We start from the raw sequence: 12931 nt of genomic DNA, 5'->3' as shown, positions 1-12931 counted from the left end.
AAGCTTCCTCAAAATCTTAAGGATCCTAGCAGCTTTACTATCCCTGTGAGAAAAGGTAATGTTGATGTAGGCCATGCACTTTGTGATTTTGGAGCAAGCATAAATTTGATGCCATTGTCCTTGTACAAAAAATTGGGTTTGGGAGCTCCAAAACCCACCACTGTGATGTTGCAACTAGCAGACATGTCCATAGCTTACCCGGAAGGGGTGATTGAAGATGTGCTGCTGAAAATTGAGAAATTCATTTTCCCGGCTGATTTCATTATCTTAGATTTTGAAGCAGATGAAAAAGTTCCTATTATATTGGGAAGACCTCTCTTGGCTACAGGTGATGCTATAATTAAAGTATGAGAGAGAAAAATGATCATGAGAGTTGACAATGAGGAAGCTGTTTTTAATGTATACAAAGCAATTCAATTTCCTCGCCATTATAAAGAATTGTCTATGATATCTGTCATGGAGATGGATGAGCAACTTATTGCCCCAAGTGTATATTTGAAGGATTCTTTAGAGAAAGAAATTGTGTTGTTCGAGAGTCTGGAGATTAATGATGAGGTTGAAGAGATGAAGCATAATTTGAATGCATCATGTGAATATATGAAAGGGTTAAATCCCTTTGAACCTTTGAACAGACCAAATGGTCCTCCTCCGAAGCCATCAATTGAAGAAGCTCCAAAATTGGAACTAAAGCCTTTACCTTCTCACCTTCATTATGATTATTTGGGTAGTTCTGCTACGTTACCTGTTATTATTTCTTCTGACATGTTTGAATTGCAGGAGGAAAAATTGCTGAGAGTACTACGTGAGCATAAAAGAGTAATTGGGTGGACAATGTCTGACATAAGAGGTATTAGTCCAGCTTTTTGCATGCATAAAATTCTCATGGAGGAAGGACACAAGCCGTGCATAGAACAACAACGTCGCCTGAATCCCAACATGAAAGAGGTGGTAAGAAAAGAAGTGATTAAATGGCTTGATGCAAGTATTGTATTCCCAATCTCTGATAGCAAATGGGTAAGTCCAGTCCAATGTGTTCCAACGAAAGGAGGAATGACCATAGTGACAAATGAAAACAATGATCTGATTCCCATTCGAACTGTTACTGGGTGGAGGATTTGCATAGATTATAGAAAATTGAATAATGCCACCCGAAAAGACCATTTTCCTTTCCCCTTTATTCACCAAATGCTTGATAGATTAGTTGGGCAAGAATACTACTGTTTTTTGGATGGTTACTCGGGATATAATCAGATTGTTATAGCCCCAGATGACCAAGAGATGACCACATTTACATGTCCCTATGGGACATATGCATTTAAAAGAATGCCATTTGACCTTTGCAATGCACCTGCGACTTTTCAAAGGTGTATTTTTACTGATATGGTTGAAAGATTTGTGGAAGTATTTATGGATGATTTTTCTGTATTTGGATGAATGTTTAATGAATCTTGACAAGGTACTTTCTAGGTGCGAAGAAACAAATTTGGTACTAAATTGGGAAAAATATCATTTCATGGTAAGAGAAGGCATAGTCCTAGGGCATAAAGTGTCCAAGAATGGATTGCAGGTAGATACAGAAAAGGTGGAAGCAATTGAAAAATTACCTCCACCGACATCAGTTAGAGGCATTCGCAGTTTCTTGGGCCATGCAGGTTTTTATCGTTATTTCATTAAAGATTTTTCAAAAATTTCATCTCCTTTGTGCAGGCTTCTTGAGAAAGATACATCCTTCAAGTCTAATGATGCTTGTCTGAAAGCATTTGATGAGCTGAAAAGAAGATTAGTTACTGCACCAACTATCATTGCTCCAGATTGGAAACTTCCATTTGAGTTGATGTGTGATGCAAATGATATAGCCATTGGAGCTGTTTTGGGTCAGCAGAAGGAGAAAATCTTTTACTCCATTCATTATGCGAGCAAAACTCTTAATCCAGCTGAAATGAATTACACCGTTACTGAAAAAGAGTTGCTCGCAGTAGTATGGGCATTTGATAAATTCAGGTCTTATCTAGTGGGAACCAAAGTCATAGTTTACACATATCACTCAGCTATCAGGTATTTATTTGCAAAGAAAGACGCCAAGCCAAGGTTAATCCGATGGGTTCTTCTTTTGCAGGAATTTGATTTGGAGATTCGAGATCAAAAAGGGACAGAGAATCAGGTTGCATATCACTTATCCAGGCTAGAAAATCGAGGCCATGTCACTGAAGGAGAATCAATCAAAGAAACATTTCCTGACGAACATTTGCTAGCCATCACTTCAGATGAAACCCCGTGGTATGCTGATTATGTGAATTTCATTGCAAGTGGGGTGACTCCACCAGAATTCATAGCTGATCATAGAAGAAGATTCTTACATGACTTGAGGTTCTACATGTGGGACGAGCCTTTTCTATACAAGCAATGCACATATCAATTGGTAAGAAGGTGTGTCCCTGAGGAGGAGATGAATGCAATATTGCATGACTGTCATTCTTCTCTGTATGGAGGTCATCATGGTGGAGACAGAACTGCACAAAAGGTTTTGCAATCAGGTTTTTACTGGCCAAAATTGTTTAAAGATGCACATGCTTTTGTTAAAAATTGTGATAGGTGTCAAAGAACAGGTACAATCACGAAGAGGAACGAAATGCCTTTGCAAAATATTTTGGCAGTAGAGCTCTTTGATGTCTAGGGAATTGATTTCATGGGACCATTTCCATATTCTAATGGGCACAGATACATTTTGGTTGCAGTCGATTATGTGTCTAAGTGGGTTGAGGCCATTGCTCTCCCTACTAATGATGCAAAGGTAGTGATAAGTTTCGTAAAGAAGCACATTTCACACGCTTTGGAACTCCAAGGGTATTGATAAGTGATGGAGGAACACACTTTTGCAATAAATTGTTGAAAAATGTTCTAGCAAAATATGGGGTAAGACACAAGGTTGCTACTACATACCACCCTCAAACAATTGGTCAAGTTGAAGTGTCAAATAGGGAGGAAAAACAAATTTTGGAGAAAACAATGAGTGCAAATATGAAAGATTGGTCCGGTAAGTTAGAAGATGCATTGTGGGCTTACCGAACTGCATACAAGACTCCAATAGGTACTTCTCCGTACAGGTTGGTTTATGGAAAGGCATGTCATTTACCCGTTGAGCTAGAACACAAAGCTTACTGGGCTATCAAAAAGCTAAATATGGATATGGACTTAGCCGGTAAAAAAAGACTGCGACAACTCAATGAACTTGATGAGTTTCGGTTGCATGCTTATGAAAATGCTAAGTTATATAAAGAAAAGACCAAGAGGTGGCATGACAAGCACATCCAACATCGTAAGTTTGAGCCGGGTCAAGAAGTTCTCTTGTTTAATTTAAGGCTAAAGCTTTTTCCTAGAAAGCTTAAGTCCCGTTGGGCAGGCCCTTTCGTTGAGGTAAGTGTGACTCCTCATGGAACAGTTGAATTGCGGGACATAAATTCAAGTGGTACATTCTTGGTGAATGGGCAGCGAGTAAAACACTATTGGGGTGGTGATATTAAATGTCACAAGACCTCGATAGATTTGGTTGATGCATAATGACGTGTTGAGTCGTGCCGCGACGTTAAATTAGGCGCTTGTTGGGAGGAAACCCAATGACTAACATCACTAACTTTTAATTGTAGTTTAGAATTATTAGATTTTATATGTATAATGTTTTTAGTCAAGTGCATGCATGAATTTGGCATAAAATCAGTATATAATGATGTAGGGGGTGAATGGTGAGCTAAAAAATCAAAAATATGCTAACTCTGTGAAAAATTGGCCTACCGCGTCGCATGGTGCGTCGTGCCACACACCGCGCCAGGGAAAATTGCACAGATGAGGCATAATTCAAAATTTTCGGAGCAGCTAAGATTTTTGGCTTACCGTGCCGCGGTAGGCCAGTTTTATATATATAAAAAAAAAATTTACTGCTTAAATCTGAACCCCCTCCCTTTATTTCATTATTTCACTCCCCAAACTCTCTTATTCTCTATCACTAAACTCAAGCACCCCAACCAAACAAATTCATTCAAAGATTCATCCACAAATCCTTCTTCTTCTTGCAAGGTAAGTATTCTCTTCTCTCTTTTCCTTCAAACTAGTAGTATTTCATTTTGTATTTCTTTCTTATTTTCAAGTATATTTGTATAAACCCTAGCAAGAATTGTGTTCATAATCTTCTTTTAGTTTCTTTTGTAAATATGTTAAAAATAGTATTAGAAACTTAGCTTGTATATTCTTTTTGGGGTTATGGAGGATTTGAAGGTGTGTTGAGGTGAAATGAGTTGAGTTTCTTGTTGAAGATTGTTAAGGAGTGTACTAATCCGAAAATGCATATAAAAAAGTGAAAAATTGTGTATTGAATATTATTGTGAAGATGTGGTGATGTTATAGTTGTGATGAGAGGCATATTGGTGTTGTTGATATAGTGATTAGGCCTCTTTTGAAGTTGAAATTTTAAGAAAAAAAGGCATGCTTACAATGTGTTTGTTAAAATGTCTAAGTGACATAAACTTGAGTAATGTTGCAAATTGAGAAATAATTTGCATTGTGAGATGTTATTATTGATAACAACTATAACATTAGGCCAAGTCGTGATTTTTTCGCTTTCTTTATGTAAAAATGAGATGTAAGATTCATGCTAATGTGCCTATGTAGTATATTTTGTATATAAATTTTGAATTTTGTAAAATAGACAAATTTCTTTTTATGTTTATGTTTAATATTAATTTAGCTTGTAAAATCTAGCTTAGTTTTTGATTTTTATTTTATCTTTAATTGTTGCAAGTCTCTTTAATGATTGGGTTGGCCGATAAGCATTATATCATTCTAATTGAAGAACATGGTAGTCTGAATCCCTGTTAGACATCCTATGTGTCAACATGATATAACATAAGTGTGGGGTATTTACTCCACTTGCTCTTAAAATAATTTTGTGTATCTTTAACTAATATATCATGTTGTGTAGGTATAATGTCTCGGCGCCCAAACAAAAGATCAAACGTTGGCCTAACTGAGGCTGCATCTACTAGCCGACGTGGAGGTAGAAGGGAACCACCTCCGGCACCAGTGGAGGAGGAAGAGGAACACTTTGACCCTGATGCAGATGAGGTGCCAGAGTGTAAATATGGCATCAGGGCTATTCCAGCCCATACAATACAATGGTTCGAATCCTTCGCCCATGCTGTGCCACCAACCCCAGAAGTTGCCATAGATGAAGCAAAGCTTGCCCGTAAGTATAATGCCATATATACTAACATTCGAGATTTGGGTTTTGAAGGGTTGTTTCGCCAAGGTGATAGTGTGAACATCAACTTGGTAAAATAGTTTTATGCCAATTAGCAACCGGGCGATGATTTAAATGCCAGCTATGAAGTCAGGGTCAAAAATAGAGTGATCCCATTTTCGTCAAAGGTCATAAATCAAATAATGGGTTTCACTGAACATTCACATAAGCTATTCCAGAGGTTCGTGCGTAGACCAGATTACCCAGACATCCGCAGACAGCTATGTGATGAAGATTCCTTTGCCTTGTGGACTAGAGATACAAATAAGTGTCACAAGGAAATGAAAAAAGGAACATTTCAGCGTCCTGCACGAGTCATTTTGAAGATAATAAATGCCAAAATCATGCCAACACAAAGTGATACAGACGTATCAAAACTAAAGGTTTGCTTGATTTATGCATTTTTAACAGGAATGCAGGTGGATCTTGGGAAAATTATGCTGGAACACATGTCAAAGGTGAGACCTTTTCGAGGACACCACCTACACTCTCCGAGTATGATTACTCGGTTATTGCGGACGCACTTCATTGAAGAAGAGTATCACTATGATCGGCGAGTAGAAGTAACATATCCTATCAGGGCGCTTGATGTCACGACTGTGATAGATCCGCCTGCAGCTGCACTTAACCCCGATCAAAGGTTTGTCCAAGTGGAAGAGACTTTGCAGATATTATTTGCTGACCTGCGCCTTCGTACTTCTAGAGGGGAAGTGAACTTGGAAGAGTTGCAACAAAATCACCCTTTATCTTCTTTCACACAATAGTGGTTAAGAATGGCTCAGCATGGACAAATTCCACCGGATGAAGATGTGAACTCTATTCCTTCAGATGATGAAGAATATTTGCGCACTTTGAGGATGACGATGCTTAGGCCAATGGTCTCAGGGAGTCTTTTCTGATCTATTTTTGATCTTTTTGCATTAGGGACAATGCAAATTTTTTAAGTGTGGGGTGGTTGGCCCCTATTGTAATGTACTTACTTTTATATTTTTCGTATTTTGTTTGATTGAGTTTAGTTATTTTGTTTGATTTTGTTTAGTTTGTTAAAATTGCTTTTAATTTTTTTTGTTAGAATATAGTGTTGATAGATAGTAAGTAATCCTAATTTCGGTATAGATCCCTCCTGGATTTTCTTGTTGAAAAAATAAAGTTGAAATTCAAAAAAAAAAATCAAGTCGAAAAAAAAAATCCATCAGAAAAATTCAAAATTATTGAGTTTGCAATTTTGTTTTATTTTCAGTTTAGTGTATGCTAGTTTTGGTTTAAATTAAAACTTTCCCCTTGGTTTTTCTTTACACCACGATTCTTTTCCAAGGTGTATTTGAACCGGGTATAGTGTAATTTTTTATTTCTATTGAATAAAAAGTTCCTAACTTACAGAGTTGATCTCCTCAAATGCACATGCTTTAGAAGTTATATGTACCTTATTTGTGATGTTCAAATCTCAGTTCTTGATTCTAAAATAAGTGCCTTAAATTGTGTATTTATAACTATGCTTAACTACTTTAACTAGAGAGTCGAGAAAGATCCAAGCTTGAATGAGTTGTGTGCCAATGTGTGAGTGAGGTTGTTGAAATATTTTGTGCGTAACAGTTGATATCTAGAACTTTCCTTCAAGTGTTTTGCAAAGCAAAATAGTAGCATTATTCAGTTTAGGAGATGATATAGGCATTTCTTTGTTGGAGCAGTTTGATAATTATCTCCACCTAATTGTATATATCTTAATCAAACCTTTTGAGTTGTTAATCCTATTTCTTTGGCATCCCCATTATAAACCTTACCAATTTATGTAAATATATCAGTTGTTTGAACCTCTATCTCTTATGAGCACTTAGTCTTGTTTTAATATTGTTAAAGTTGAGAAGATATTTGTTGGTTTATTGAATGAGTTTAAAAAAAAAAGAGTGAAGAATAATTCATATATGTGTATATATGTATATATATAGGGGTGAATTTTCTGTGCGTAACAGTCCCTAACTTATGGTGCTTAAAGAAAAGGGGATTTGTTGTTAGTATGAAAAATTTCAAAAATGTTGGAGATGGTTTAACATAAGAGTAATGCTGAAATTGTGAAATGAAATGGTGTATATATGAAGTCCTCAAAGAGATGTAGCTACTACATTCTATATTTATCACACCCTTCCTCAGCCTGCATTACAACCAATTAAAGTCCTATTTGATCCTTGATTGAATAAGCTCAATTAGTAGAGTATTACACTAGGGGCAAACATATGGTATGTCATCTGTTGCACATGAATTTCAATTCTGAGAATGAGTTAATTCTTCCTATTTTGATTTCCTAAATATTTGGGAATACTATGTTGAGAGGAACTAGTCTATATTAGTTGTGGGAGGGCACATGATTTGTGAAATCAAGGAAATGTTTTGACCTTTGTGTTAGAGTAAGTGAGAAAGTTATGAAAATACGTGGCACTTGTGAGTCATGTCTTGAGGATTGAACTATTATGAATTGGTACTTAAGTGTTGGCATGTGTTGTTAGAGAAATTATTTGATAAAAAGGTCGTCCTTATGTGAAATGTATGTTATCGAGGACGAGCAATGGTCTAAGTGTGGGGTGTTGATCATAGGCTAAAAACTCGTGTTTTAGTTGTTGTAACAACACTTTAATTATTGCATTTTACAAAGGTTTGTGCTTAAATGATAATGAATTGTACTAAATTCATGCTTTATGCCTTGCAAGAAGCTAATCCGACTTAAGAACTATCTTTGGGATGAATTTGATTGATTTAGGGCTTTGAAGTCTGAGTAAAAGCTAAATAAATCAAGTTGGGATCGTGTTCGGGATCGCAAAGCAAGCCTGGATAGCAAAACAAATGAAAAAACGAAGCAACGCAAAATTTTGCACTGCCGCGCCGCGGGGGGCACTGCGTGGGGCGCTGTGTGGGGTTCCGCGGCAGTGCAAATATTTTCTCTGTATTGTTTTGCTCCGTTAAAATGCATTCTGCCTCTGTCCAATCCAGGTACGCGTCGCACGGGGTGCCCCAGGTGTGTAAAAATCACAAAATTATTCTATTTCGGACTAAAAAGGCATACTTGTCAAAACCCCTTCCTACATGATTAAAAAGGCAAAAGCAGTGCCATTATTGGGGAGACCTATTTTTGGAGAGAAAAAGAAGAAGGAGATTCATCTTGAAGAAGAGAATCAAGGAGGAACATCAACTTGGAGCAAGTATTAAAAGAGTTTTTCTAAACATTCTCCTAGTATTTACTCATATTATATTTAAGATTTTTATTGTTGATATTTGTATCATTATGAGTAGCTAAAAACCCAAATATTCTGGGGTTATGGGTGTTAGATGATTATGTTGTTTGAAGCTTAGATTGATGATCTTGAAATTATCGTTAAGGGTTGTTTATTTGATTCTACTGTTAATTATTTTACTGCGTAGCTAACAGTGAAATACTATTTACGAATCTTGAGTTAAACTTGAAAAAGGAAATTCTTGATTGCATATAGAATCAAATAGAGCAAGATCTGGATCCTGGGCATCGGGTGAAAGATTCGCGATTAAGATAGAACTATACTTAATTGCCTTGTTTGGTTGAGAAATAGGATTTGTAAATGCATTTGAGTTAATATTAATACCATATAATATAGGTGTTAATTTAACTTGAATAGGCGCATAAGAAATCGACAGATTCTTATGGGTATTATCAACCCTATAATCAATAACCCAGATAATTCAATAAATCATTTTTAAGCTAAAAACGTAGCATGATCTCTAGCAAGCCCATAACCCCGGGATATCTCTTTTATTAATTGTTAAAAGAAAAATTCATAAGTGGCGTAGTAACTTTGCGTTGTATTATTGTTTGTCTACTAGTTAAGTTGTAAATTGGTTATTTATGTATTTTGTGATGAATTAGCTTGAATCGATAATTGTTTGAGTTTGCATCAGTCGTTAAGTTAATCACAAGTCCTTGTGGTAACGATACTCTACTTATTACTACATTACTTGAAGATCGCATACACTTGCGTGAGTGTTTTGGTTGCAACAATATACTTAGCATCAACTGCTTAACAAACTAGCATAAAAATAGATCACGTATTTTTAGAGTCCCATCAACAAATTTAATTGTTATTACCATTTTCACGGTAAACAGTTTGGCGCCCACCGCGGGGCTAAAAATAATAGTGATTATTTTCTTGCTGGTTTTGTCACTCAAAGCAAGTTATCTTTTACTCTTTTTCTTGTCCAAGATCTTCGATTTCAGGTGAGTATGTCTAACTCAGTGAATGGAGGCGAAAACAACAATCGCGAGGACCACAGGGAGAATGGTGTGGATGTTCCAGGTGTTGGTGTGCTACTACAAAACCCTGGGAATTTGCCTGAACCAGTCCCCGTGGACACGGTATTGCGCGACGCCTAACGCATCGATATAAGATCGTGTACCAACAAGAGCGCACGTCAGGGAGATCCACAAAAATCTTAGAAAACCCCGGCCAGGCAAGAACGCGAGGTTAGCCTTCAAGTTATTTTTGAAATGTTGTAGGCACAACAGCTAGCTATTGCTCAGCTGCAAAGTCACCAGAAAGCTCCCAGTACGGTAGCACCGTGCACAGCTCCCCCAACTGAATAGGTACCGGAGAGATCAAGCAATAACGGGTCGATGACCGATCCCGTCATCGTAAAAATGCTCGAGGACCTCACCAGGAGGATCGAGTCGGGCGAGACGATGATTGAAGCCAACGACAAAAAGGTCGAAACTTACAACTCCAGGGTCGACCAAATTTCAAGCGCACCCCAGGTCTCGAAAGGCATGGATTCGAAGAAGTTCATACAAAGGCCGTTCCCCGAGGAAGCGGCCCCGAAACCTATCCCAAAGAAGTTCAGAATGCTAGAACTCCCTAAGTACAACAGGACCTCAGACCCCAATGAACACATTACTACCTACACCTGTGCGGTGAAAGGCAATGACATAAAGGACGACGAAATCGAGTCTGTCTTGTTAAAGAAGTTAGGGGAAACACTCTCAAAGGGGGCCATGGTGTGGTATCACAACATAGCTCCTAACTCTATAGACTCATTCGATATGCTCGCAGACTTCTTTGTTTATAAAGGCACATGCCGGTGCCATCAAAGTAGCAACGAGGAAATCCGACATTTTCAAGATTAAGTAAAGATAGAACGAAATGCTACGAGAGTTCGTATCTCGCTTCTTAATGGAACAGATGGAACTACCGCCGGTCTCTGACAACTGAGTAGTGTAGGCTTTCACTCAAGGTCTGAACGAACGAAGCTCGGCGGCTTCAAAATAGTTGAAATGGAATTTGATCGAATATCCCGCTATGGCCTGGTCGGACGTCCACAACCGATACCAATCAAAGATTAGGGCCATTGACAACCAGTTGGGAGCCCCCTCGGGCTCAGTATATCCTAGAAAGTTTCCGACGAAGGAACCAAAGCCGAACAAAGATAGGTACCAGCTATACACCGAAGATAGGAGGAACGCCCCTAGGCGCAACCCACCTTGCAATGGTCGAAGGATAGACCGAGGACAGGATCCTCGGGGACTCGCCAACATAGCTAGATTTGATAGGAATGCACGGCCAATGGGGGCACCTCACTTGTCAGAATACAACTTCAACATCGATGTATCGGACATCGTGTTCTCCATCAGTAAGATCAGAGACGCCAGATGGCCCAGGCCTGTACAATCGGATTTTTCACAAAGGAATCATAACTTAGTGTGCGAGTTTCACAACATGCATGGCCACAGGACCGGGGATTGCCACCAACTCCGAGAAGAGGTCGCTCGACTACTTAACAAAGGTCATCTCCGGTAATTCCTTAGCGATAGAGCCAAAAATTAGTTCCGGGAAAGAGGGGCAGCCAAGAAAAATGATGCAAACGAGCCACAAGATGTCATCCACATGATCTTGGTAGGCGTCGATGCCCCGCAAGAACCCATAATGAGAAGGACAAAAATATCCATCACCAGAGAAAAGCGAACCCGAGGATATATTCCCGATGGCGCCCTCACATTCAGCGAAGAGGACAACGAGACCTTGTCTCAACCTCACGATGACGCACTGGTAATCTCTTTCCTTGTAAATTCTTTTCAAATAAAACATGTACTCGTGGATCCAAGTAGCTCAACCAATATCATCAGGTCGAGGGAGATAGAGCAGCTCAGACTACTTGACCAAATCGTGCCCATTACTCGATTCCTCAACAAATTCAACATGGCAAGTGAAATGACAAAAGGAGAAATAGCCCTCCCAGTCACTATGGCCGGCACAACCCAGAATGCTAAATTCCATGTCATCGAAAGAGACATGAGGTACAATGCCTTGCTCGGATAGCCGTGGATACACTGCATTAGAGCAGTATCATCCACTCTCCACCAAATGATGAAATTCCCAACAAAGGATGGAATTAAAACCATCTATGGGGAATAACATGCGGTAAGAGAAATATTCGCGGTGCATGACATGGAACTGGCATCAATACCTCATCTCACAATACAGCCAAAAGGTAATCAAGCCACACCTTCGATTAAACCCGATAAAACAAATTAAAGGACCGTATCGTGTCCTCATCTCGAGTAATTAGGACATATCAGTCCTCGAAACATCACCGACGAGGTATAACCATCTCCCTTTATCATTTCATATTTCAGACTAACCCTTATGTAGGCGCCCGATCGAAGCAGTTAGAACGTTAACCCAACTCAAAGACCTTGAGGTTTTAAATCATCCGTTGCACTCTTTTCCTTCGACCGAGTTTTTATCCCAAAAAGGGTTTTACCGGCAAGGTTTTCAACGAGGCAACATCTGCATGCTGCCTAAGGGAGATTCAACAAGTGTCTGAGGCTTCCTTTGCAATCAACCTCGAACACCGAGGGGCATCCCCCCCGGAAGGTCATTCGCTCAAAAAAGCCAAGAGATGCCGAATCGGTCCCTTATAGGAAAATGATGTACCAGGCCAAACGGTCGAACAAACTGTGTCCGTATAGCCGGACACCCGACGGCGAAAACGTGTACACTTATACCAAATAATTGAAGAATATTTGTTATCAAATTATCTCACGCTCCAAAAGAGGCTCAACACCTTCGCAAAAACAACTCCTCCGCCGAAAATGTCCCCAAGACTCGGGACTGGCGTCAACAATTCAACGCCCAAATGACCTCCGGGTCGGGACTCCAAAATCTCAAGCCCTTAGTTGAGGCAACAATCGCAAAACATCTCCAAGGCCAAAGGTGCCCTGACACTGAAGACTGGCGCCGATATCTCCAAGAACGTATGGCCTCAGGGTCAGAATCTCCAAAATCGTAAGCCATCGACGTGGTAATACAAAGTTTGTGAATAATGGCTCACGAGTCAGGAAACCCTCGACGACTCGGGGACTGCCGTCAAGCGCCACCTCTATCGACTTATCAAAACCCGAGGCCCTAAGACCCCGAGCGGGCAGACTCGGTCTCGTAAGACTTACATAAGGCAACAACTATATCTATAAGACCTCAACGACATGAAAAATCTGTAAGACCTCAAACAAGGCATGAACCACACTTGTATGAAGTGACAAAACTGTAAGACCTCAACAACATGAAAAAACTGTAAGATCTTAACGACATGAAAAACCTGTAAGACCTCAACGACGTGAAAAACTTGTAA

The 12931-nt window shown here is 39.2% G+C and overlaps 1 protein-coding gene across 1 annotated transcript; it reads left to right on the top strand.

Annotated features, from left to right (window-relative positions):
* The first annotated feature begins 366 nt into the window (after positions 1–366).
* LOC138871151 (uncharacterized) lies at positions 367–2851 on the top strand. Its single transcript, XM_070149011.1, has 4 exons — positions 367–1014; positions 1568–2419; positions 2593–2606; positions 2719–2851. Exons 1-4 carry the CDS (start codon positions 367–369, stop codon positions 2849–2851), a joined length of 1647 nt encoding a protein of 548 aa, XP_070005112.1.
* Positions 2852–12931: the final 10080 nt, after the last annotated feature.

This window comes from Nicotiana sylvestris, chromosome 6, assembly GCF_000393655.2.
Source record: "Nicotiana sylvestris chromosome 6, ASM39365v2, whole genome shotgun sequence".
NCBI classification, from domain to species: Eukaryota; Viridiplantae; Streptophyta; class Magnoliopsida; order Solanales; family Solanaceae; genus Nicotiana; species Nicotiana sylvestris.
Note: the sequence above shows the minus strand (reverse complement) of the source record. Positions and strands in the feature narration are given on the sequence as shown.